Genomic DNA, 27,305 nt, shown 5'->3' with positions numbered 1-27,305 from the left:
AAGACAGAATCGGGTGTGGGTGAGTTCCTGGAGAGGATGGCAGCCCCACAGCCAGGCCCCACCCATTCCTGCGGCAGTGCTATGATCAGCTGGCATTTTCCTGCCAGCTGAAGACACCCTGCTCAGGCAACTGTTTTTCTTATCACTCTCTGCACACCTCCAGTATAATTGGGACAGCACCGTTTGGCAGTGACTCTGACCAGAGGCAGTACGGCCGGAGGGGGACTGGCAGGAGCGATCTGTGTCAGGCTGGCTGGCCGGCCAGGAGAGCGGAGAGTGCTTCAGCTGGGCAGCCAGTGGGAGAGGCGCGCAGAGAGGGTTAATGCAGTCCCTGACAGTAATTCGGCTAATGTTAAACAATGGAACAATTAGGCTGCAGAAGCATTCCTTCCTAGAACCCAAACCCGATGGCTGATCTGGACAGAGCCAAGCCACACTCCCCAGCCTCCGGCCCCATCGGGTGTAATGATTGCATCCTTGTGTGCTTTGTGCATGAGCGTGTGGGAAATCTCACAATCGAAGGGTGGAGGAGAAGAACACTAACCATTGCTGAGTTTACAACTGAGATGTTAGCCTTGGACAGCATTTCTTAAACGTTTTGCTCTCAGGACCCCTTCCCAGTTTTAAAAATTATGGAAGACCCCCAGAGAGCTTTTGTTTGTATGGGTTGTATTTATTGGTATTTACTGTATTAAAAACGCATTCGTAGAATATTTGTTGAATCATGTAAACCTAACACTATTAAACCCAATAGATATTAACATAAATACAATATTTTTCATGAAAAATCCCTATACTTCTTTACTAAATAAAAATAATAATGAGAAGGGTGACATTGAGAGGGACTTAGAGGACCCCAGGGGTCCTGGGACCACACTTTAAGAAACACTGGCCTAGGAAACTCAAGATACACCTTGTGTACCAGAAATGGATAAAACAAAGCCACGCTGGGCAGAAAGGCCCAAGTCCTGAGTCTGTGCTCCCGGGGCCAGGAGTTCCCCCAAATCCCATGCCTCCGTAGGATTTAGCCAAGTCAAGGTGGAAGTGGGAGGCGGGTGGCCCTTTGGCCCAGTGAGTCCTTTGAAGGTGGGGGTTGATTTTCTCTGCAGGAACTGCATCCAGGTGCATCCAGTTCTCCATTAACCCTCCCACAAGATAAGAGAAGATGGCCATGGAGCAGCAGTGACCTTCGCCCAGCATTTGCTGCTTAATAATTGACATGTTGCACCACGCCAATAAATCCCCAGAGGCAGCATATATATAAAGGCCCTGCCGCATCTTAGCAGACCCCTTTTCCTTCCAGAAACCGTCTGGCCTCTCCTCCACCATGGCCAAAGGATTCTTTATCAGCAAGACACTGGGGATCGTGGGCATCGTTCTCGGCCTGGGGGCGGTGGCCACCATCATTGCCCTCTCAGTTCTTTACTCCCAGGAGAAGCAACGGGCAGATGGCCCTTTGCCCAACCTGGCCCCAAACAGCACCATCACGGCTGCCACAGCCAGCACCACCACAGCCAGCACCACCAGCACCACCACAGCCAGCGCCGCCAACGCCACCACAGCCAGCGCCGCCAGCGACATCACAGCCAGCGCCGCCAGCGACATCACAGCCAGCGCCGCCAGCGACATCACAGCCAGCGCCACCACAGCCAGCACCGCCAGCACCACCACAGCCAAGCCTCTGGCCCCTTGGGAGCACATGCGGTTGCCCAAAGCCTTGATGCCCACACACTACACCATCAGCCTGCAGCCATTCCTGACGCCGGATAGCCAAGGCCTCTACATTTTCAAAGGCAACAGCACAGTGTGGTTCCAGTGTGTGGAGCCCACTGACCTCATAATCATCAACAGCAAAAAGCTGAATTACACTCAGCAGGCGGGGTTCCTTGTGTCCGTGCGCGGAATTGACACCGCCTCGCCTGCCGTCCTCCGTACCTGGCTAGAGGAGAAGACCGAGTACTTGGTGGTAAAACTCAAAGAAAATCTCCAGAAGAATAAGTTGTATGAACTGCACAGCAGCTTCACTGGGGAACTGGCAGATGATCTGGCCGGCTTCTACCGCAGTGAATATACGGAAGATGGGAAAACCAAGTATGTGGAAGGGACGGGGTGGAGGTGGGTTGGGGGGAGGCACTGGACAGAAGGGAGGGCCCACACAGGCCTGTTCCCCAGGGGCCTGTGAGACAACGTAGCCGCTGCAGCCTTCCGGGGCCTGGGGTGGGGCGGGGGCCAGGCCTCATGTCCCCAGGAAGCCGATGCCACCAAGGGTGGATTCATCACGAGCTGTGCCGCCCCCCTACTTGTGTCTCTGGAAATGCTACTTCTGAGAAATAGTAATGAAACAAAGCAAATCTGGAACTTGTTGGTGGAGCAGTGCTCTCCTTGGCTGCTCCACAGCGAAGCAGACAGGCCTCTTAAATACCGCAGTGCTTCTGGCTGTCCTCCACTGGGTTGGGAAGCCTTTGTTCCCCAGATGGATTTTATCCCATGGCTGTGTATGTATCCCCTTGAGAGGCCCCAGACAGACAGACAGACAGACAGACAGAATTTAAAGAGTTGGGCCAACTGAAAGAAAGATTCCTGGGCCACCTTGATTGACCAGATCATGCCTGTCTTTCTCTAGGGTGGTGGCTACAACACAGATGCAGGCTGCTGATGCCCGCAAAGCTTTTCCTTGCTTTGATGAGCCAGCCATGAAGGCCGTCTTCTCCATCACTCTGATTCACTTGCCTACGTATGGAGCGCTCTCCAATATGCATATTAACAGTAAGAGCATAATGGAAGGGTGGGCAGAAGAAGGGGCATCCCCTGGGCAGTGGGTGGAGGATTTACAGCGGTCTCCCTCTTGGCTCTCACCAGGGTTCATCTAAGAGAGTGGCAAAGTGTCCCTCTAGTCTAGATGGGAGCCAGGAGGCTGAATGAGGGCAAGGAGGCCAGGAATGGGGCTGGGAGGAAGGTACCTCTTAGCCCCACCAGATGCTGGATGACTGAATTGGCAGAAAGAGTGGGCTTTGGGGCGGGGGATGAAAAGAAGACTCTGTGGCCACTAGAAAGGGGAGAGACTCCTCAAGACAAGACTTTAGCAGTGGTTTGGTGGTGGCAAAATCACTGTTGCCAAGAAAAATGCCAGGATGCTGCTGGGCCTGAGATGAGGTCTGTGGGAGGGATGGCTGCAGCTTGGTTTGGAGAGCGCTCACGCTCACCAGCCTGTGCTCACTGAAGGCAAAAATAAGTGGGGAAAGAGGGGGATTTGGGAGGGGGAAGGGAGCATCCGTACCCTTGATGGTCATCGTTTTAAATATGCAAGTTGCCCCATGGCAGTGGACTGATGAGAATGCCCACAACACGTTGTCAATGTTTCAAGGGTCCCTTGGTTCAAAGCATGTTGCCTTTCCATGGGACAGGTTGTAGAAAGTCCGTGGGGTAAAGGGAGCAATGCAATGCTTTTGCCACATTTAGTGGCAAGGAAAATCGTTGTGAATCTGTTGCAGCCCATGTTGTATAAGGGGTTTTTTTGTTTTGTTTTTTTGGGTCTAAGGACATCCTTTAAAACGTGGTTCCCGTTTATAGATGAAAAACCGAGGATGATAAAAGAACCCCCCACCCAGTACTTGGGATTCAGACAGGGGCCCCTCCAGGTCTGACCCCTTCAACCCCACCAACTCTCTCTCCGCATTGCCGAGACTGCCCAACTTCCTCATGCGAAACCTGCCGCTGAGCACACTTGAATAGGATTGTGCTCTGTTTGAATCTGTATTTCTTCAAACAGACTATGAGGAGGTTATGGGAACTGCAACAGCTGCTTGGTCTCCTGGCAAATGAGCAAGACAGACTTTGGCCAGTGGCCAAAGAACCAAGTGCTGGGCAGTCCTTGGGAACGAGGAGGTTCCACCTGCACTCACCTCTCGGACCAGGCCCCAAGACAATTACAGCTTATAACCAAAAGTTCCTTCTCAGATCTTTATTTGCATAAAATTCCAAATAGAACTGGGTCATATTCAGTCAACAAACAAATATGGAACTCAACTTTCTATAGTCCTGTACTTCAAATTAAGCATAATTTTTTTTTAAAAATCCATTCAGCCGTGTCCAATTCTCGGTGACTGTCTGGACAAGTCCCTGCAGTTTTCTTGGCAACATTTTCAGAATTGGCTTGCCATTGCCTTCTTCCTAGGGCTGAGAGGGAGTGACTGGCCCAAGGTCTCCCAGCTGGCTTTGTACCTCAGGCGAGACTAGAACTTAACCACTAGACCAAACTGGCTTAATCCTAACCCTTGATGGAGTTTTTAAAGGTTAATAAAAGAACTCCAAGCAGCTAACAGCAACCTTGCAGAGTAGAAGCATGAACCAAAAAAGAGAACTTGCACATTAAGCTTAATTGTATTCAGAAATAAATTCAGTCTTCACACTGTAGTTAGATGAAGAAAAATAGAGATAGCTTACTTTAATTCAGTAGATCTGGATACAAGTAGATTCATAATAGAAAGCACTTAAACATCACTGGTTCTTTGTAGACACTTTCTATGTGGAATAGAAAGGGCGAGGAACTGCATTCTGCAGCCCCCCTGCTTGCATGTCTGCCCACGAGGTAATGGAGACTGTTAATCCCCAAGGCCAAGAAGAAGGAGGAAGAGGAAGTCAGGTGACCCACGTGACATCCCACAAGCACAGTAGAGATACGATTTGCTAGAGCAACCCCCTTATGCTTATGAAACAATGCTGAGTTGATCCCTGATAATTCCAACACCCCTTCTCAAGTTGGCATGTCTCAGAGTCCACAAGGTTCAACTTCTTCTGCAGTTCTTGGTAACTGCTCCTCGGCAACAGCTTCATGAGAATGTCTGCAGTCATGTTCCTTGTGGGACAATAGTCTAGTCTGACTATTCCTTGCTCTTGCGTGTCCTTTACAACGTGATACTTAACAACAATGTGTTTAGTTCTCCCATTAATCTTTCCTGACTGTGAGAGTCTAAAGCAACTTTGGTTGTCTTCGTAGACCTGAATAGGGGTAGATTCCTCTATTCCCATGTCTTCAAGCAGTAGCTTGAGCCATGAAACCTCTTTGCATGCTTCTGCTGCTGACACATACTCCACCTCTGTGGATGAATGTGCCACTATAGCTTGCTTACGGCTTCCCCAGCTTACTGCTCCACCCTCATAGAAAAATACATGCCCACTAGTGGATTTATGAGTTGCTGTGTCTTGGAATTGGTGAAGCCTGGAGGTTGTAGCATGTACAGTTCTTCCTCTATCTCTCCATGTAGAAATGCAGTCTTTACATCCAGGTGCTCAACACTCATGTTCCTGGAAGCTGCTAGACTCAGGAGCATTCTGACTGTGGTATGTTTTACATGGGAGCAAAACATTCATCGTAATCAAGTCCATACTTTTGTGAATAGCCTTTTGTATCTTTGTTCTTCTCCATTTTCATTGTGTTTGGCTTTGAAAACCCATTTGCATCCTATGGCTTTCTTGCCTTTTGGTAGTTTTGTCAAAGTCCATGTTTTGTTCTTGTGTAGAGCTTCTAGCTCTTCTTGTGCTGCCTTCTTCCACTTGCTTGCTTCAACTGGTGGCATTTGCTGGACTTTGTTCCATGATGCAGGTTCTCTTGGTAATGACGACTTTGCAAGGTAGGTGAGTCTCTTGGCTGGAAGTCCTTTGTTGAGTCGTGATGAGCATCTTGGACAGGGCACAACTAGGCCGCAACAATGTGTCACCTGGGGCAAACATGGATTCCATGCCCATTTTGGCACCCCCCTAGCATTCATTTTGGTGCCCCCCCCAGCGCAGTGCCCAGGGCACATGCCCCACTTGCCCCCCCTAGTTGCGGCCCTGGTCTTGGAGCAGGTTCAGGAGTGGCACTTTGTGGTTCAACCCCTTCTGCACCCTCGGCCTCATCATCTGACTCTGGTGCAGTTTCTGCCTGGGCTTCTATCTCCCTCTGGGTCGGTGTGGTGGTTGTGTCTTCGAAAGTTGGGCTAAACGTCTCAAGCTGGTAACTGCTGCTGTTGGTTTCTGCAGAGTCATCATCAGCATGACTATGGTAGCTTCTCGTTCATCGAAGCATGTGCTTACATTCCTGTCTTTGGGTTCAGGATTCTGTATCCCTTGCTTCCTGGAGCATACCCGGTCACGATGCCTTCTTCAGCTCTGGGGTCTAGTTTGGATCTCTTCTCCTTTGGTATGTGTGCATAAGCCTTGGATCCAAATCCTCTCAGATGCTTTATGCTTGGTTTGCGTTCATGCCATAGCTCAAAAGGTGTTACCTTGTTGGCTTTGGTTGGCAGTCTATTCTGTAAGTATGTAGCTGTTAAAACAGCATCTGCCCAGTATTTGTCAGAGAGATCTGCTTCTAAAAGCATATATCTTACCATGTCCATTAGTGAGCGATTCTTCCTTTCTGCAACTCCATTTTGTTCAGGTATGTATGGAGTAGTTAGTCTATGTTCTATACTTAGTTGTGTTAGGTATGTTTGCATGGCTTGTGAAATAAACTCACATCTGTGGTTGCTTTGGAGGGCTTGAGGGGTTCTGTTGAACTTGTTGGTCACCATGGCTACATACGCTTTCAGCATGTCTGCTGTTTGGGATTTCTCCTTCATTAGGCAGGTCACACAGTACCTGGAAAAATCGTCTATAAAGCATAAAATATATTTATTTCCACCCGCTGATGCTTGAAGAGGTCCACACAAATCTGTGGATAAGTTCGAGTGGCTTGGTTGACCACCTTTCCCTTTGTTCTGTGTTTTTATTTAGCTCACAAAAGTCATGTTTATTCCCACATAGATGCCTGCTGGCCCCTGAATCGATTACCCATTGTCTAGGACATTTATTGGTATCAGCTTTATACACAGTGTATAAAGCCTTTTCACTTTTAAAAGATTTTTCCTTGGATTTATCCTTGAAAAAATCCTTCTTGTCCTTATTTCTGCAGAACCTTGCAGTATGTCCTGGCTTCTTACATGAATCACAGATAGTGGCTCCTTTTTCTTTCCTTTTGTTTTTCTGATGTGTCACTGATTGCTCTGGCTCACGTTTACCCTTCGTTGCTAGGTAACCAATGTCTCTGCCAGGCTCTCTGTTGTTATGCAAATTCTTTTGCCTTTGGCATTCTCATCTGATCATTCCAAAAAGTTGAGAGATTTTTCCTTTCTATATTCAGACCAGCAACAAATGGAAAAAAATTATTTGGTAAAGTCCTCAGCATGAAAGACTTCTTAAGTTTTTCATTCATGAGATTCTGGACTGTGCTCATCTGATCAAAGATTGCCTGTAGCCTGATCAGGTGGTCATTTACATTTACATTGTCTTCCAAATGGCATGCATGCAGTTCTCATAACAAAGAGGTCACTTTCTGATCATCAGCTTCTGAGTATAGGGTGCATAAAATCTCAATAATTTCCTTCACAGTAGAAATATTTTTAATCTCTGCTAATCTGTGATCTGGAAGTGATCTAGCAATAAGAATTTTAGCCCTCTTATCATTTTTCTTCCACTGTCTTTTGGCTTCCTCCCCATCCTCTGGTTTAGGTTCAGGTAAATCCAAAACATCCAAATAATCGTCAAAATCTAGCTGTATCCTCAATCTGAATAGCCATGCTGAGTAATTATCCTCAGTCTATCTTGGTATGGAGGGACCTCCCTCCTCTCTCTCCATTGTTCAGAGAGAAGAAAAAAATCTTTCTGAACTTTGCTTTTTAAATGTGTAAGCAGCTTTCTTTTTGGCTGTGAGGCCAGAACCTTTTAAAAATCAGTTCTTGGTCAGTATACTGGACTCTGCTGGGCTGCACTGGTCTGTCCTGGGCCCATAACCCTTGATGGAGTTTTAAAAGGTTAATAAAAGAACTCCAAGCAGCTAACAGCAACCTTGCAGAGTAGAAGCGTGAACCAAAGAAGAGAACTTGCACATTAAACTTAATTGCATTCAGAAATAAATTCAGTCTTCACACTGTAGTTAGATGAAGAAAAATAGAGTTAGCTTACTTTAATTCAGTAGATCTGGATACAAGTAGATTCATAGTAGAAAGCACTTAAACATCACTGGTTCTTTGTAGACACTTTCTATGTGGAATAGAAAGGGCGAGGAGCTGCATTCTGCAGCCCCCCTGCTTGCATGTCTGCCCATGAGGTAATGGAGACTGTTAATCCCCAAGGCCAAGAAGAAGGAGGAAGAGGAAGTCAGGTGATCCATGTGACATCCCACAAGCACAGTAGAGATATGATTTGCTAGAGTGACCCCCTTATGCTTATGAAACAATGTTGAGTTGATCCCTGATAATTCCAACAACCCTAACCTTAAGCATAAACTATCTAATATCAAAGCCACAGTCAAGATATTCTCCTATTCAACATAAAATCTGAAGAAGATTCTCTTCCGTCAAAATCATAACTTTTTAGAAAGCACAGTAACTTCAGGTAACAATTACAACAAATGAACAGGAGGAACTAAGTCACACCCAAAAGAGTGATCATCCTGAGAAGGCCCTGAATCCCATCTGGCCCAAAGCTTTCTACCTGTAGGAAGCACCTGAGGCCATTCCTAGCTCAAGGAGAAAAAAATTAAGGATGTAGGGCAATGAACTTGGGACTACCGAAAATTGTACAAGAGACGATTGTTGGGCCAGGAGACTGAACATGGCACCCCATAGGCACTGTTTATTTTATTTATTTATTATTCAAATTTCTATCACCACCCATCTCCCCACAAAAAGGGGGACTCTGGGCAGTTTACAATAGAATTATCCTTTTAAAAGCATCAACATATAAAATTACAAAGTAAACAACCAAGACACTAAAATAATAAATATAAATATAAAATCCAACTGGGGGAGATTACATTCAGTAGGGAGGACTCTATGCCATCAGCCTCTCACATCCAGAGGGAAGCCCCACACTCACCCTGAGGGGCCCCCAATAACTCTCTGCCACCTCTAACTAAATTGGGGGGAGTGACCAGTCCTCTACTCCAAAACTCCCTTCTCCCTACCACTGGAGCCTGCCACATCTGCATCCCCTGGGTCCCCTGTGCTGTCAAGAACCACTGGGGAGTAGCACCAGACCACTCCACCACCTGGGTCCCATGTACCATCAAGCCGACCCCCCTGCCCCACCAAAGTCCACCACACTTCCAAACCCCACTCTGCAGTGTCTGGACTCATTGCTGCTTCAAGACTGGATCTCCATACGGGGGTTCACCGTCTCCCCAGGTCCCCAAACATGGAGCCCGGGAAACGCCCAACAGCCACCCAAGTCTGTACGGGATCTGCAGGAGTCTGCCGCCACAAGGCCTACTGCTCCACCTCTCCAAATGAGGGGGCTCCACCCACAAGGCCTGTCACACTCCGCTGCCTTGCCGAGGCCACCCTGGTCCACCTGGGTCTGCCAGGGTCCACAGAGTCCACTGCTGCCCCAAAGGTGGCCGCATTCCACTGCTCCACATGAAGGGGCTCCGCCCGCAAGGCCTGCCGCATTCCGCCACCTTGTTGAGGCTGCTGGGGTCTGCCAAGGCATCCTGGGTCTGCTAGGGTCTACAGGGGTCCACCGGGGTCTGCCAAGGTCTACCAGAGGTTCCCCCGGAGTCCACGGGAAGCTCGCTAGTCCACGGAGTCTGCAGCCACCCCAAAGGTCCACCGTGTTCCACTGCTTCACCCCGGAGGGGGGGAGGTCCAGCCGTCACTGACATCGGCACAAGATGTCAAAGGCCAGAGAACCCACAAAATTAATAAAAATCTGTCCCACAAAACCCTTGCCAAGAAAAGGGGGCTGGGGATCAGGGTTCGCAGAGACCAGGCTCCTTCCCCCCCAAAAGCAGCAATCAGCGTCTGCTCCCAGTCTGCTCCCGCTGTTGAATGGGAAATTCTGTAGCACCAGGAAGGTAGAAAAGAATGGGCAACAACTGGATTCCGCCATTGGCCAAGTCATCTACCTGTCCTTCTCGGAGAGTCTTTTAGCCCCTAACCCAAGCCCAATGTCTGGTACCTTCTTCAGGACATTGTCCAAGGTGGATGCCATGCCAGTAATGCTAGATATGTCACCATGGGTCCTGGGGGAATTGTCTTGGCTTGAACCCAATAGGGGACACATTTTGCAGAAAACAAGGCATTCTCAAGTGTGGGGATTCATGCCTCATGAGGCTTGGCATAGGGAACCCTTCCCTGGATGTGTGGGTGCCCCTTGGCCTCCTTGACCGATGGTGCCACCTCCTGCCAATGCCAAGATTTGCATTTGCAGAATGGTTCAGAGGCTGGAATGGCTTTGGCGCCCTGGGCCAGTGCCTCTTTGGCCTTAGCCTCAAGCTGGCCCTGGGTGTACAATTTGAGTTTACCCAAGTTAATGATGCCTCCAGGTCCAACCCTAATCTGAGGTGGTCCTGCTGGATTGGGCCATGTGCGAAAATACTGGTTTTTATTAGAAATATTTTAAAGCTTAAAAGCAAAGATGGATGGATGGAGGCACCCTATGCTTAATTTTAAGGATTTGACCTTTATAACCTTGAGATCCACATTTCACCCTGCTGATGGAGCTCTGTTTCAGACCTTTCTCCTGCAGAACTGGGAACAAGTAACCAGTTCTGAAGAAGACCAAGAATGCCCTCGGGTCCCCTGTGAAAAGGCCTAGAGCTGCCTAGAAGCTGAGGAGGACGAGACCCTGCCTGGATCATGCAGGCACTCACGGGATGCAGGCTGGGGGAGCACCTCGAAGCAGCTGGGGGGTCTTTCTAAGGCCACCCTGAGAGGAGGAGGCCTGGCCCCTTGAGAACTTCTGTGGCCCTGTGGCACCTGGAAGCTCTGCCATCCCCTGCTGCTGCTGCTGAAGCCCAGAGGGCAAGGGGCAGGGAAAGGGAGTGGCTTCCTCTCCTCAGCTGCCCCCCCCAACCCAGACAGGCCCCTTCCCTTCCCCACCCCTCCACAGCCAGCAGCGGCTGGGCCGGGGGGGGGGGCTGGTGGAGGGGGCAGGCAGGCAGGCAGGAGGGAAGGCAAGGGAGGTTGCAATCAGAGGGGCAAGTGGAGGGGGGCTGCACAGAGGCTACTGGTGGGAATAGGGGCCTCTTGGAATAATGGCCTCCTCAAGGTCCATATTCCCTGAGGCCGAAAAGAAGGAGAGATTTGCTTGCGGGGAAAGTCCTCCCAGGCAGCCAAAGCAGAAGTGGGCACAGAGCACCATGGCCAGAAATGGTGGCGGGGGTCCTGTGTCTGGACAGTTGGGCCCTGCAGATCACTGGCCTCCCTTGGACTCCTCCGTGTGACCCAGAATATTCCCAAAGGAGGTTGTCTTCTTTCATTTTCTGATGGAGATCATTGCTTTCCGGCTGGATCACCCTGATCAAGCTTCCGCCCGCCTCGGCAGTGGTCCGGCTGTGAGACAGAGGCACTGCTGTGAAGATGGGTCATCCAGATAAGGAAGTGGCCCTCTTGGAGCCGGAGAAGGAGGCCACAGAGCCAGAAGAACCTCACCAGGGGCTCAGGAACTTGGTTAAGGCTAAGGGGTGGGCAGTGGCCTGGCCCAAGGTCAAATGATGGAATCGGTTTCAGAAGGGTCTCTCCCGCCCATCTTCCCTCATGTTCTCAAGAGTGGAGAGGGATGAAGGCCACCTTAGGTCATGGCCCCACTTCCAGGGTTTACATGAGTTCCATCCCACCCAACCCCAGTCCCTGCCTCCAAAAGAAAGGATTACTCTGCTTTTACACAGTGTAGATCCTGTCTGGTGATTCCACACGTTGAACCCCACAGAATAGCATCTGGCTACCCATGCCTGATGGTTCCCAGTAAGGATGAAACTGTCTCGTAGTGCCTGCCTCCTGGGTCTGTGCAATTCTCATATATTTGAGTGGGTGAAAGCGGTTGGGAAGCCTTCCTCCAAAAAGCGTGGCCAGGCCACAGGGCCAGCCCTTGGGAGCCCAGAGGCGAAGGGAGAAGGACTTCCTGAGAAACCTGCTGTTTGGGGAGGCAGAGCTGCTCCCCACCCTTGGGGTGGCGGGGTCAGAAGCAGCGCTTCCTTCAAGGACCTTTCTGCCATACTGGCTTCTCTTCCTCTTGGCCCGGGCAGCGCAGAGCGGTTGGGTGGGATGGAAGCCTCAGAGGTCAACTGCTTCTTCTCTCTGTCTCTTCTTCCAGACACTGAAGACATAATACAGAATGGGGCAACCTGGAGGCGGACTGAATTTTCCCCCACCCCCAAGATGTCTACCTATTTGGTTGCTTTTATTGTCAGCCAGTTTGAGCAAGTGAATACTACCGAGAATGGCACTCTGGTAGGCCTGGGTCTAGCTGGGGGCCCACTGCACGCACCGGGCACATTCTCTAGGTTGATCTGCACTGGAATGGGGGCCTTTCCTGACTGCTCTTGGTTCTCTTTCAGATCCGGGTCTGGGGCCGTCCCAAGGCCATCGAGGAGGACCAGGGCAGCTATGCGCTCAATGTCACTTGGCCCATTCTCAGCTTCTTCAACCAGCAGTACAACATACCTTATCCTCTGGGCATGTTAGGTAGGTGAGGAGGGTGGATGTCTTGACACTGGGGGCAGGGGGAAGGCCTGCTGTAGCCCTCGGTCATGATGGGTGTCCCACGGATGTGACCATCCCCCACTGGTTTTAGCACCTGATCCTGATCCTTCTACTCAACATTTCACAGGTAGTCTTCAACACCACAGGTAACTTACTTGCAACCAGATGGACATCAATGACAGACTCCACTTGAATTTAAGCTCCCTTCCCCCCTGGCACAGCATCAGCAGTGCTAGTGAAAAGATGCTTTGATCAGGGAGGACCGGGTCAAGGTTGAACATGGAGTCCTGGAGGTGGCTCCACTTCAGTTAATGGAGACTTCTCTTCCCAGACCAGGTTGCCCTTCCAGATTTCAATGCTGGAGCAATGGAGAATTGGGGATTGATCACATACCGCGAGAGTGCGCTACTCTTTGACCCTGGTTTCTCTTCCATTGGCAACAAGGAACGGATTGTGACAGTGATTGCTCACGAAGTTGCCCACCAGGTACTTTCTGGATTGTAGGCTTGGGGCAACTGACTCCCCACTAACACAGAGGGCATGCAAGGGGGCTTCCAGGTGGTTGACATTCTTCACAATCATGGTCTGGCCTCCGAGAAATCCACTCTGGCTAGGCCCCTAGCACCCTCACTCCATCCCCTTACACACCCAGGGGCACTTGGGAAGGGTGTCGTGGGACTAACCTCCTGCCTCTCTTCAGTGGTTCGGAAACCTGGTGACCCTTGAGTGGTGGAATGACCTGTGGTTAAATGAGGGGTTTGCATCGTATGTGGAATATCTCGGTGCGCATGCAGCTGAATCCACGTGGAACATTGTGAGTCCCCATGTGGTGTGCTGAAGAGGGGGCAGGGAGGGCGACAGTGAAACCACTGAGCCTGTGCAGCTGACTGGCCACTGTGGAGCTGCGCAGTGGAATAAGAAACTCACACTGTCACAACCGTCCCATTGGCAGAAGCGGCTACCCCCTGCACTTTCCCCTGGAGGGAAATGCCATGGTGGTGGAGCTGGACCAGCCCAAAGGTGCCATTGGGGGGCGGGCTGTTCCCACCCCCTACAGAACGGAGAGATTGCCAGGGCAAGGCCTAGACTGGCCAGTTGGCAGGTGTGCCTGGGTTCCTGATGCCCCCATAGTCCCGGAAAGAGCCCCCAAGAGCCAAGCACATTTTAAAGGAGAACCAGAGGAGGCGTTTGTCGGGGTGCCCTGAGTTCTCAGAGCCAGCTGGGCTGGGCAGCACAACACAGGTCAGACCTGCGAGGGGAGCCCAGAAGGAAGAACCCAAGGCCTGGATGGTGGCACGTCCCATCCTCTGCCGAGACTCCTGGACAACAGTTCCCTCCCTGGGCTGGGTTTGGCTGCCAGAGCCACTTACTGAACCCGTTTTCTGGGTTAGTCCAACGCTCTGAATCACAAACTAACCGAATGCATGCTGTAGGTTAGCCCTCCTCTTCTCCCGGGTGCGTTGTGGGAATCTAGCCCAAGTCTCGGAAGGGCTGTGAATTCATCCGGAAAAGTCATCTAGATGTGCCCTTCCTGGTGCCTGGGAGGAAGGGCTTGCTTCTCCCAGACCAAAGGAGATCCTGCTGGAGAGGGCTTCCACAGGTCTCCCTGGTGGATCCAGGAGAAGGTCCTTCCCCATCCTGCCCGGTCGTTGTCAGGATACAATAAGCGTGCTGCCCACCTCTCTGTGGTCTTTGGTGGAAGAAGGGTGGGATGCTGATTAGCTTGCTTTGGAATCTGAGTTTAAGTCATTAATTTTCAGGAAGACCTGATTGTATCAAACGACATGTACCGCGTGATGGCCATCGATGCCCTGGCTTCCTCACATCCACTCTCCAGCCCTGCAGGTGAAATCAACACCCCGGCTCAGATCAGCGAAGTGTTCGATTCCATTTCCTACAGTAAGGTGAGAGCGGGAGTACTGTCTTATTAAGCCTTGCTACTCTGCCTTCACCCCTAGAGGGCGGTCCAGAGCAAAATGCACACAGAATGCAGGAGCAGTGAAATCCATCCCAAAATCAGGTGGGGGAAGTGAACGCTCAGCCAGCAAGATCCGTACCGCCAAGTTGAAGTTAAAATGCAGGGTCAGGTAAACAGTAGGGGTCATCAGCCACTTGGGAGGAGGGAGTCGCATTCGAAAAAAATGATCAGCCTTGGTCAGGCAATGTGGGAGCACTGTCACGCCTCCTCCAACCCTGCCTGGAGAAGCCTTTGCAGGCTTTGAGAAGTGGTCAAACCATCGGTCTGGACGGTTGTTAAAACTTTCACCAATCACAGAACCGTTGGCGTTTTGCTGTACATATTAGTGAACTTCAGGATTGTTATTCGTGATCCATTTCTATATTTTCCAAATGGATCAATCTACCAGGAGTGCTGGTAAAAGTAAGCCTACGTCAAGAAAATATGATGAAAGCTGCACATCTTTTAGTAGGCAATATGGCTTACAGAATTCAGTGTCTGGCCTGCCAAACCTCCTAGAGCCTGCTCCACAGCTGTGGAACATGGGCTTCAGAGAATTAAACTGGGATTTGCTGCCATCTTCCTGGGATGATCCCCAGGGCAGCCCACAGCCTGGTGGGTCCAGAGCAAGTTTGGGCCTAGGTCTGCTCTGTGACCTGCACAGCCCTCCTGAAGTTTCCTTCCTCTGGAGACCTTCCTGGGAGCTTCTGGAAGAAATGGGGGGGGGGGGCGTGGGGGTAGAGCCTTGTCCTGGCCACCTTACAGCTTCTTTTCTCCCTGCAGGGGGCATCTGTGCTCCGAATGCTCTCGGAATTCCTCACCAAAGACGTGTTCAATGAAGGACTGCATGTAAGGGGCTGCCTTCACCTGCACTCATTGGGTGATGCACAAGCCAAAACTGTGACTCACACGTCCCCCCCATGCCATGTATCACTGTGCCCTTTGGAGGGAGGGATGCAAAAGGGTGGATACCACAGCAGAACCTCCAAGCGCTCCTTGCTCAGGAGGGACCAAGCTGCAGGGCAGTCTCATCTTGCCCCCCGCTGAATGGCCAGCAGCAGCCGAGAGACCCCTGGCCTTTGGGCAGTGATTTCCTTGGCTTTGGTGGGATAAGCAAGGGACCTTCCCCACATCCCTCTAACCCCGGCCCCTCTGGGTTCTGCATCTCGCCCATCGTTGCCTTGGTTTTGTCCGCATTTGTCAGGGAGGCAGGCAGCTGTACAAGCAGGCTTCCTCCCTGCGCCAGCAGTGGTTCCAACATGTGTAAAACCTTACACACTTGCCAAGTATTTTGATAGTGGCACTGAGAGGTGACCTGTAGGGGTTCCGCACCTCTGGGCCCCTTCAAGCTGGGGTGGGGAAGCCCTTCTCCTGGGCCCTGGGCATTTTCCTCCACGGTGGCTGTCAGTTCTGGGAGAGCCGGCCTTCCTGTTTTGCCAGGCAGCTCTCCAACGTCTGAGTGGGGCACCGTGGTGGCTGCTGGGTCGAGAGCCTTGAGGGTGGGCCAGCACTTGTCAAATCCCCCTCCCTTCCCAAGCTCCCTCCTGCACCCCTGCCCCGACTGCGGGATTGTCTCTGGCGATGTTTGGGAAATGGGACGGCCGCGAAGCCAGAGAAGCTGGCCAAAGAGTGATGCGGCTCCCCAAGAGAGGCAACCCCCCCCCCATACAAAGGGGAGCCTGGAGCTTTCCTGAGCCTCGGAATGCTGCTCACCTGACCCTCCTTTCTCCACAGTCATACTTTAAGACCTACAAATATGGAAATACGGTGTCTGATGACCTCTGGAATGAACTGCAGTCGGTATGTTCTAAAGTCTATTCTAGTTTCTTCTGTAGAATTACTGAATCCCAGAGGTGGAAGGGTGTTTTTCTGTCACATTTGTTCCTTGTCCAGTGGTGCCGTCAGCAGGTTTTAGAAATGGATCCTCTCCCCCATACTCACGACCAGGCCAGCCAACCCCTCACCTTCCAATCCTAGGTTTTCCCTTTGCACTTACTGATCTGATGGAGTCAACTGTGGCTAATAACAACATCCACAGTGGCCTCTTGCCTTGCCTTGCCTTCCCTTCCCTTTTGGCTCCCATTCCAACACTCATGACAGGTCAAGTCCATTCACCCAAGGATGCCCCGCTACGTTCTCTGGTTGGAGCTCCATCTCAGATCCCCTGCCTGAAGCCGCCTCTCTCTTCCTTCAGACCTCTCACAAACCCAGTCTTGAGAACCTTCCACAAATCCTGTCTCCTTCTCACCAGGAAGCCAACACAGCTGTGAAGGCACCTGGCCCTCTTCCTTCCCCAGCATCTTGGTCCTACACTTCTTTCTTTTGAAGTTTAGAATGCAAAGTTCACATTTGCACAAGGTCCTGAGCATGTGTTGGGCGTGCAAGTTCAACAGCCTTGCAGTGGCCTTGGTTCTTGAACTCTTGGTACCCCACCTTACTGAGATAGTTCCTCTGAAGCTCCAGGCAGGCTGTTGTGTCTGCCCAATTCCAGTGGCAGCCATCTCCCCTTTCCTTCTCTGGTCCTATGCCCACGTTGCCAACAACCGGTGCCCTCCCTGCCCAGCTGAGGAAGGGACCTGTTCCATGGCATAAGCAGAGAGGAGCTGCATTTCAAAGGCCGGTGGGAACTGTCTGGCAGTTGGCCTCAATCAAGTTTAGGCTGCCTGGGGAGGCATGGGGCAGAGCATGTATTTCCCCACCAGGAAATCTAAGTATTCAGATTACGGCTTGCAGAATCCCAGGGCTAGGAGCCAGTGTCTCAAGTGTGGATTACTTTGATGCTTCTGGGACAGGTGGTGAAGAAGAAGAACATTAGTCTCCCAGATACCATCAAGACCATCATGGACCGTTGGACCTTGCAGATGGGCTTTCCGGTTCTCACCGTTAATACCTCCACAGGCATCATCACCCAGAAACATTTTCTGCTGGACCCAGGAACTCCTGTTGAGAGACCCTCACCATTCAAGTAAGTGAGGAGCTTTGAGCCGTGGCCTTCATTGAAGAACTCTATAGAGAAAGACCGTTGCCCAGAGGCAGAGAGGGAGGTGATTTTCCAGGATCATCTTGGTTGTGTGCAATTCCTGATTATGTAGCCACATCCTGCTGCTGCTGGGGAGATGAGGGTCATGTAATGAAGAGGGCACCAGGCTGAGGGGAGAGTAGGAACAAGGGAGTGCGGCTGCTCAACTGACAGCCTGTTTCCTGCAGTTACACCTGGATCGTTCCTGTCCCATGGCTAAGTCAAGGAAAGCAGACAGACACATACTGGCTCACAAAAACCTCAGGTACCATTCACTTGTACCGCCTTTGTTGTTGTAAATAATTACAAGGTTGTGCTCAGAATTTTAGGAGAGTTGACAGCGTTTGGCAAAGGCTGTTCAGGCAGCTTTTGCTACCTGGACCGAGATGGCGATGGGTATGCATGCTCATCCTGCCCTGTCTTGATCTGCTGCCAGTGGAAGACAAGGAGTGCTGGGATCACCTCCCTTGCTGCTGAGGGGGGGCTTGGTGGCCCTCCTCCTCCTGACTTTCAGAATGGGAATCTGGGAGAGGGGCCATCAGTGTTGTGTGTTTGAAACCCTATGAAGTGTCTGAGAGGGACATGGGGCCCCTGGAGGGGAGGGTGGCAGCTCCAGCAGAACAGTGAGGCAACCTCCCTTCCTTTCTTGCAGCCACGTATAGCAACTTCTCAACTTCTGCTGGCCCTGCCAAGTGGCTGCTACTCAATGTTAATGTCACAGGCTACTTCCGGGTAAACTATGACTTGGAAAACTGGGAGAAGCTCATGGATCAGCTGAATCAGGACCCTCAGGTAGGCTGTCGATATGCCGCCTCACCTCTCTGGTGCTCTGTCTGAGTCACAGTAGTGGCTGTGGCAAACGTGGCCACTGCCGCTGCCGCCCTCTGTTCCCTCTGGGCTGCGGGGCTGGGAACTCATGGAGGGGGCTTTCCCCCTGGAGCCAAATACCTTCCTCCTTCCGTGCCCCACAGCCTCTTGGCTGCCCTCTCTCCACAGTGTCACACGGAAGCCCTCGAAGGGGAGAAAGCACTCTGCCCTCCCGACACCTCCACTGGCAATGGTCACAAGGAAGGGTTTGAGCTTGCAAGCCAAAGGGTCTCTTCTCCCTTGCCCGCAGCCTGATTTCGCTAACTCTTGATTCCACTTCTCTGACAGCGCTGCTCTTTTGCAGGAGATCCCAATTCTGAACCGTGCCCAGATCATTGATGATGCCTTCAACCTGGCCAGGTGAGAATCCCCTGGTGTTGGTAGGGGAGAATCGCAGCCAGGCTGCTTTCCAAGCCTACCGAGCCTCCAAGTCTTTTTCTTCCCCACTCTGCCCAAGGCTTTTCCACAAACTTTGCTTGCCCGGTGGTGAGGCTGGCTGAGTCATTGATTCTGGAGCACACGCATGCATGCTGTCGTCTGCCACTGCCCCTGCCCCACCGCAGAGGTGGCGACCTTCTTCACCCTTTCAAGCTCCACACCCAGAGACATTTTTTCCAGCCCTGGTCACCATGAGTGATGTGTTGCCTGTTGGCTGCACTTCATTTTCTTCTAAGCTGCATCCCAGTTGGCTGTGAGTGTGTCAGGCAGGCCCACTTCTCTCTGGTCACTCCCCTCCAGGACCATCACATCCTGGGCTGCTGAGTTGGTAAAATGGTGAACCTTTTGCTTTTTAACCAACCTGTGAGTGAACCGGTAAAATGGCAGGCCTTTCCTTTTTCTTTCGTTCCCCTTTTTCAACTGGTCCCAGATTAGTGACCTAAAAGCAGGTGAACAGTGGAGGGACGGGAGGTGGGGGTGACTGCTTGAGGGAAGAGAAGGCTGTGAGGAAGGGGGGCGCCTGCACGTGCTCGACTGAGGATGCGGCAGGAGGCGAGCCAGCCCCCGCTGCTGCCCTCTGTCTCTTGCAGCGAGGGCTGGCTTGGGGCTTGTTGAAGCTTTCCTAACAGGCATCTCTTTCGATCAAGTGCAGGAGCTGGACTGAAACTGACTGAAAACTGAAAGTTACCAGTTTTCCCTTCTCTAGCTCAAGTGATAGCAAGAACGAGGGGCTGTTTTTTTCATCATGAACAAGCAACTCCTGCACTAAGCAATGGGTGGGACTAGATGGCTAGATCCCTTCCAGCTATATGATTCTGTGATCTGATGACCACACACACCAAGGGGAACCACATATGCCCAAAGACCAACCCCCAGAAATGAAAGCAACTGGTGCTTGCTTTCATGGCACTGGTGGCAGGGGTAGCAAGGCAGGGAAATCTGAGCTCCATCCGGAAGGAATGGCTGGCCAACACTGGAAATCCGGACAGGGATTCCTTAGGCTGGCTTTGTTTCCAGCTGGAATCTGCACAGGAGACAAGCAGTTAAGGCTGACATCTTTTCCCGTGTCCCTGCGCAAATCACGCTGCACCCAAACGCCCTCTGGGGAAGGTGGGGCCCCTGGGCAGCCCCTGGGACTCTGAAGGACCCCACCCAATGTGGGGAATTTTCCAGGGCAGGGGAGATGGGGTGGGGTGGGGGGAACCACTCTGTGGGAGGCCGCTGCCCCGGCCTGAGGGCACCCTCTTCTGCAGTGTTACCCTCCCTTGGGCTATGCGTCAGCCCCCTTCTGGAGGCTCCCAGAGTGAATCTGTGATCTGGGAGCACAGAGAGGGGAGCCAGCCCCACAGTCACCCCGCTGATCTTTCAGAGCCAAGTTAATCGGTATGGACCTGGCCCTGAACACCACCCGCTACCTGGCCAGGGAGAGGGAGTACCTTCCTTGGGACGCAGCCCTGGACAACCTGGGTTACTTCCGACTCATGTTTGACCGCAGCGAAGTCTACGGGCCTATGCAGGTGCGAGCCCCTCCCAACGTGGCCTCGGCCCAGCCTTCCTGTCCCCAGGTGGAAGCTGCCCATCCCCTTTTCCTTCTACCTCCCCTCCACCATGGAGGGGGTCCCTGGATGGGGGAAGAAAAGGGGCTGGTTTCCATCTTCATTCCAAGTGGCTCCAGCTGGACCTGCCTCTTCCTTCCTGTTGCAGAGATACATCCAGAACCAGGTCACCCCTTTGTTTGAGTACTTTTGGAACCTCACTGCTAACTGGACCCAAATCCCAACGGGCTTGATGGATCAGTGAGTCTCCCTGGAGGAGGGGAAGCGGGTGGAGCAGAGTTTTGAGAGAGCCTTGTGAGACCTTTGTCTGGGAAGGCGTTGACAGAGGAAGGGGGAGGGGTACCTCCTAAAATTTACCTCCCTGGATTCCCTCCCTCCCTCTTTCCTTCAGATACAATGAGATCCTAGCCATCAACACAGCCTGCTCCTACGGCGTCCCTGAGTGTGAGAAGCTGGCCTCCTCCTGGTTTGAGTCCTGGAGACTAAACCCCAGCAAAAACATGTGAGTACGTGGCCCTTGTGTGGCCCTTGAGCGTGGGAGCCAGACGGTGAGTGTAGCTGCTTCCTCGGCAGGCTGTTTGGCTCCCATTCTGCTGGCGAGGCTGGTTCTCAATGCTCCCTCCTGCTCCTGGGTTCACAGTATCCAAGAGCGGTCTTTAACCTGGGCTGGCCTGGCTACCGAAGAGGAACCGTTCCACTCAGCCAGTGTGGATGGTCTCGACCAGGGCCCCAGTGCCTTTGCCCACTTCTGGCTGAAGGCACCTCTCCTCTCTTCAAGACAACTGAGCCAAAACAGATGCTGTGGCCATTACCTGTTAGCCTTTTGACTTAGCGCCTTCACTGAGCAGCTGATATACTAATTGTTGTCTCTTCCTTTAGTCTGAACACACAGTGATCCCTGGATCAACAGACAAATAAGTGGGGAGGGTGGTCTGCTAAAGCAGAAGGTCCACTAAATCCGAATGGAATTTTATGTGTGCATCTTTTATGTATTTGGTGCATTTTATGCATACGTAAAACGGAACAGTGGTTTTTCAGGCTCTTCCTCTCAGCCCCACTGATGTGCTTCTCCATCCCCCACTCCTGAAGACCAAAGGGAAACATGCCACTGCCCATCACTGCCCCGCCTAGGCAGCCTCCCTGCTCTGGCCTCAGGAACAAAGCCAGGATCACGGCTGGCCTCCCACCAGCCTCGGGCCTGAGGGTGGGTTTCTGAGAGGGTAGCGGTGGCTCCAGCTTGATAGGCGTGACCCTCTGCAAAGGGGGCTGGGCATCCAGATGCCCTGCCCTGGCACTCCTGCAATGGCTGCCACTCGCCTCCTGCCTCTGCTTTTCCCTCCAGTCTGCCATTGCCCGAAGCCTGACTCTCTGGGCTGCTGGTCTGCAAGGGGTTCCAAGGACAGGAGCTTGGTGCCCTCCTCTCCCCGTTTTTCCCCTCCCCAGCCAGTTGGCACCTGTGTGGGCTGCCTGGGTGGGTTGGGCTGGCTGCTGCCTGGAAGGGCGGGAGGCAGGGCAGGAGAGGCACCTTCCACAGGGAGCTGTACAGAGGAAGGTGCCATCAGAAGGGACAGGTCAGGTTTTTCAACCTTTATTTTATTTGGGCTCGCAAGAGAGCAGTCCTCAGCATCCTGGGCTAAAAGGCAAAAAATACATTATTTCGGTTTTTGCTCTTTCAGGTCTACCACAAGGCCAGCTCCCCCACCCCCGGGAGCATCTGTTCTCTCGGCCATGGCCACGAAGGCAGGGAGCCCCGTGGCCAGACAGGAGGGGGCTGGTCCTGCCGTGGGCCGGGTGGAAGCATGCAGGTCTCCTGGGACTTCTCTGGGGGACCCCGTAGGCTTGCCTGGGGGTTTTCCTTCCATTTCCCCTTTTCTTACTGGACCACCTTGGTTCAGCTTCTGCTTGTTTCAGCAGGAACAAGGGTGGCCCTCAGGTGGAGGCTCCACTGTGAAATATCTCCCCAACGCATAAGCAGGCCATACTGCAGCTGAGGCAAGGGAGCAACGTGGATGAACCCCAAAATGCACAGCTAGTCTTTGCCTTCCATGTCCAGAGTCCATTTGATCAGGATCCATGAAGTCAAGGGCTTACTGTATTCACAAGAAGTTATTTTGTTGTTCTCAGCACAAGTCCAAGGCATGCATGCAATGCCATGTAGAATCAAAAGCTCTGGCACGATATGGGGACTTTGTCCCAATCTTCCTGTTTCTTCCACTTCCTTGACTAAATCTCCCATCCCAATATCCTTGACTAAATCTCCCATCCCAATTAGTATCCAGTCAGGAACCTCTCAGGCTGTCTTGCATCCTCTGAGGGAGACCGTAGTCAGCAGGCGGCTTTTCCCTACTTTTCTGTAGGAGAGCTCTCCATTCATTTTTCAGTGGGCAGCAAGCTAGGCTGGCGTGACATTTGCTCTCCCCATAGCTAGTCCCTGTCCTGCCTGTCTGCCCTCTGCTTCTGGTCACTTACGTCTAAGCTGCTGGAGCCCAAATCTGGCAGGGACTGCTCCCCCCCCGCCTGGTCACTTGCCTTGTGCTGCCGTTTGTCCATGCTAGCTGGTGCTTCAGGGCAGCGTGCCGAACAAGGCAGTAGTGCGGGACAAGAGACAAGTTGTAGATTGCAGCCTCAGCAATACAACATTTTACTGCCTTACAGTAGGCAAGATATTTTTGCTTTTATTAATTTCAATGCAGTAATGTCATTTTAATTTAATTTTAATTTTTGTTAATTATAAACAGCAATGAATAGTTTTAATTATTTTGTGAATAGATACTAATTTTTGGCATATATGAATGCAGCCCACCAAGTAGTGCATTTTATGCAATGTGACTCTCATACTCATTTGAATTTGAGAGCCCTGCACTGCACTCGGGGAGAGGCCAGAGCCTAGCAGCTTTAGGACCTGCTCTTCGGAGAAGGGGGTTAACGCAGCTTCAGGACTAATGCCAGGACAGCTGATGCCCACATCACTCGTGGGCTACGGCTGAGCTGAAGACAACCTCGTGGGGACACAGATTTTTCTTCCAGGCCATGGTGGATTTTGGAAGTGAGGAAAGGCCCTTTGCCTCCCAACAGAGCCTCACTTGCATGTCTTGGAAAAAACCGCAAACTGAGTTTGGAAGGGATCATCCACAGCTTTTTCTTGGTTGTGAGGCAATGAAAGGCACGGTCCAGCACGCCCTTTTTGCTCCCCTGCTTCTTGAAGGGCGGGGGCTGCCTGCAGCGTTGCCAAGTTCATTTGTTCTGAGCAGGACGCTTGCAGTACCTCACACAGCTCCCTCTCTCCCTGCCTGTGGCTTCTGCTCTTTTAAACAAAATGTGTCCTCCTGGGTTGCTCTGTCCCAAGGTGGTTGTAGCCATCAAAACGTTGCCCACCGTTTGGAGCCAGTTAATCACAGGGATCTGCATGTCCTGCCGCTTTGCAAGCTAATGAAAGATGGTGCTGATTAAGCAAAACCTTGCACTGTTCTTCCTGGTCAGCGTTTCGGACACACTGGGGCTCAAGATGCTCCTTCCACTCAAGCCTGTTCCTTGGCCAGGCCCTGCGCCCCCCCCCCCCCACGCAGGGTGGCTTCGAACTCCCCTCAGTGGCCGTCTTGCTTTCAGGATCCCACCGAACCTGCGCTCCGCCATCTACTGCAGCGCCATCAGCACAGGCAGCGTGAAGGCCTGGGACTTTGGCTGGAAGATGTTCAGGAATGCCACGGTGGTCTCAGAGGCTGACAAACTTCGCCAGGCCCTGACCTGCAGCCAGACCCCCTGGATCCTTAAGAGGTGAGCTGATCTCTGCACAGAGTGGTGGGTGGGGCGGGGTGGGGCAGCTCAGAGGGCCTCATCAGAGATGAATGGGGAATCCTCAGGGATCTTTTTCCGCATTGGGGCACAGCTCAGGCCTCACCCAGATGATCCCTGGCTCTGAGACAAGTGGTGTGTGTGTGTGACCTCAGATGAAGAGCACCTCAGTTCACGTAAATGGGAGGGACCCTTCCTGACTGGAATGGCTGTCCGACAGTGGCAGAGTCTCCCTGCGGAGGTGGGGGAGCCTCCATCTCTGGAGGTTTTTGAGGGAGGCTGGACAGCCACCTCTCAGTGCTGGTTTTCCTGCACATTTCCCCCCTCCTGCACTAAATGATCCTTGTGCTCCCTTCCAATTCTACAACTGCATGACTGCATGAAAAGAAAGGAAGCCTCGGTTGCGGCTACTTGCAGGAGGGGGCATGAGCTCACAGGCTACCCATTCTTCCCCTGCAGATACCTCCAGTACACCCTGGACCCCACCAAGATCCGCCGCCAAGACGCCACTGCCACCATCAACAGCATTGCCCGCAACGTGGCTGGGCAAGGGCTGGCCTGGGACTTTGTACGCATGAACTGGAGGACCCTCTTCAGCCAGTGAGTGTGGCCGCCTGGTCTGGGGTGGGTGACGGGAGGCCAGACGCTCACTCGCTCTTTCCTGGCCTAGGTTCGGGACGGGCTCCTTCTCTTTCTCGAGCATCATTCAGACGGTGACTCAGAGGTTTGCGTCCACATTTGAACTTCAACAGGTAAGGCTGTTGGAGGCAGTGGGGACAGGGTGGTGGCTGAGGGGGAGCCTGGCATCACAGAGAGTGGCAGCCTCCTTTCTGGAGCAGCCAAGACCCTGATTTATCCACCCGCCCATTGAGGAAAAGCCATTGCGCATAAGAGAACAACGCAAAGGCACTTCCTGGAAGATGGATGCTGCTTTCATGGCACAAACCGGGAGAGAACCATCGGATCTAGTTAACTAGCGTTTTCTGCCCAGCAGGCAGGAAGACTGTCTGGGCATCCAAAGGCTGCATGATGTAAGACAGCACCATCGCCTTAGAGGTGGCCTAGACTTTCCTGGGGGTTGGGGGGCTGGAGGTTAGGGTCCACTGCCACTGAGGGCTGTAAATGTGCTTTACCAGGTTATCGTGTGGATGTGGGTATGGATGTGGGGGGGGAATAGATGGTAGGTAGGTAGGTAGGTAGGTAGGTAGGTAGGTAGGTAGATAGACGAAAAACTTTGTTGTTAAGTCCATCCCCTTTGAATGGAGCTCATCTCACGGTGAACAGATTCATGCTGTTTTCTTGGCAACAGTATGGAAGCAGGTTTCCAGCGTCTTCCTGGGATCCCTTTTCAACTTCCCTGCTTATAGCCCTCAGATTTCTAAGCATTCTTCCAGTCAAGGGCCAATCAGGTCTGATCCCGCTTAGTTTTTCGAGAGCAGCACAAATGAACTTTTTTTCAACGATCAGATTGGGTTTTTCAGAAAAGGCTGCTGGGTGAATTATGCATTCGTTTTGTTCCCAGAAGGCCTCCTAGTGCAGACAGAAGAACACAGGGGGAGAGGGAGGTGGAGGAAGGGGGCAAAAGGGGGAAACCCAGTGCCAAGCCAGCTGTAGCAGCAGCAGGGAGATAGCACGGGAGCCTCCTGAACACTCCCGGCGCCTGATCCAGCCCAGCCAATCCCTCCCTCTGGCCGTGAGTGTGCAGGCGGGCCGGCCCGTGGGGTAAAAGCACATCCTTCTCTTTCTGACCGCATGGCAGCTGGAGCAGTTCAAGGCAGAGAATGCTGACGTGGGGTTTGGCTCGGCCACCCGGGCGCTCGAGCAGGCCCTGGAGAGGACAAAGGCCAACATCAAGTGGGTGGCAGAGAACAAGGCGCTCGTCCTGAAGTGGTTTGAGGAGAATTCATAGAGGATCCTCTCTGCAGCTGAGCCGGTGCCAGCGGCAGAGGTGTGGGCTCCAGCCAGGATGCGGGCCTCCTCAATGTTCAGCACCCCGATGAAGCGGCCTCCCGGTTCGCTGCAATGTCTCCCTGGCCCCGGCAGCTTCCCCAGTCCTGTCGCTGCTGCTGTGGCCTCCATGATGCTTTGCCGTCAGGCTCCGCTTTTCTCTCCAGGCACCAGAAGGCAGAGGAGCCGGTGGGCTGTGACTCTCTCTGCCACGGAAGGGCCCTGCTATAATTTTGTAACCCCAGCATTGTAAATTAAAGAATTTTTAATTGTATGTACAGATACAGCTGGAGAAGGGGGAAGGGAAGAAATTGTAGGGCTGCGTGGGGTGTGACTTGGGGCCGAACACTCGGCAGATCCTGCGGTGTCGGCCATCCGCACTCCGGTCTTCCCCACATCTAAACTGGGTATTAGCTAATGGCAGCACGCTGGGCATGTGACTCCTGGCATTATGAGTCCTTTGCAACTGCCTGTCTCTGGGGGGCCACCTCTGGGCAATGTGACCTTGGCAAGGCAGGATGATGAGCTTCTGCCTCACTGGCAGGCTTTAAACTACAGCAGTTCACAAGCAGCTTGAGGAGGGGGGCCTAAGAAGGGGAGGCCTGTGGTGGAAGGCTGTAACAAATGGGGAAACTCACAACCAAGAAAGCCCACGGGACTAATTCAGAGAAGCTGATCGAGCAGACAGGCTGAGGAAAGCCGAGAAAGTATCAGCTCTTGATTTGGAGGTGGTGGGGGAGGAGGGAGCCCAGACTGGCCCATCTGCCCCTGCCCAGTCCATATTCTGCCCTCCCCCCCCCCCAAAATGCATTTGAACCCCTGAAAACTGAGGCCTCTCATCTGGGCCACCCTGCCTGGTGATGCTGGCAGGTCTGATGGTTGGCTGTGATTTGCCTTTTAGCCTGGTGGCCATCGTCAGGCCCGGCTGTAGCTGCAGCCCAGGAGGGTCAGGCTGACAAAGCACCCTCACCTGGTGTTGCCCTTTTTCTACATGCATCACAACATTGCACCCTCCCAAAAAGAGTCAGTGCTTGCAGTGCAATACTGTCACCCTCTTTCACCACTGTTGCAACAACAGTGTGACCTGTGATCGCTGTTGGGGAAGGGATTGGCTGACCAAAGGCCCAAATCTCTATTATCTGTCAAGAAACAGTGAAAAGTGGACTCCCGCAACTGTTTCTTTAAAGAATTAATGCACGAGGAAGATCATATTTTTATACAGTATA

General features: G+C 52.3%; 1 protein-coding gene across 1 annotated transcript; it reads left to right on the top strand.

Moving 5' to 3' along the window:
* Positions 1 to 1,278: 1,278 nt before the first annotated feature.
* On the top strand, positions 1,279 to 26,353 carry ANPEP (alanyl aminopeptidase, membrane). Its single transcript, XM_063314426.1, has 20 exons — positions 1,279 to 2,091; positions 2,624 to 2,766; positions 12,115 to 12,251; positions 12,359 to 12,485; positions 12,835 to 12,989; positions 13,204 to 13,317; positions 14,264 to 14,407; positions 15,244 to 15,309; positions 16,195 to 16,260; positions 17,253 to 17,425; positions 17,668 to 17,744; positions 18,132 to 18,271; positions 18,651 to 18,706; positions 20,154 to 20,301; positions 20,489 to 20,580; positions 20,732 to 20,842; positions 23,947 to 24,114; positions 24,592 to 24,732; positions 24,803 to 24,884; positions 25,892 to 26,353. Exons 1-20 carry the CDS (start codon positions 1,328 to 1,330, stop codon positions 26,039 to 26,041), a joined length of 3,054 nt encoding a protein of 1,017 aa, XP_063170496.1. The 5' UTR covers positions 1,279 to 1,327; the 3' UTR covers positions 26,042 to 26,353.
* The last annotated feature ends 952 nt before the right edge of the window (positions 26,354 to 27,305 follow it).

The sequence above is a fragment of the Candoia aspera genome, chromosome 13 (assembly GCF_035149785.1).
Source record: "Candoia aspera isolate rCanAsp1 chromosome 13, rCanAsp1.hap2, whole genome shotgun sequence".
Taxonomy (NCBI): domain Eukaryota; kingdom Metazoa; phylum Chordata; class Lepidosauria; order Squamata; family Boidae; genus Candoia; species Candoia aspera.
This window is presented reverse-complemented; position numbering and strand designations above follow the sequence as displayed.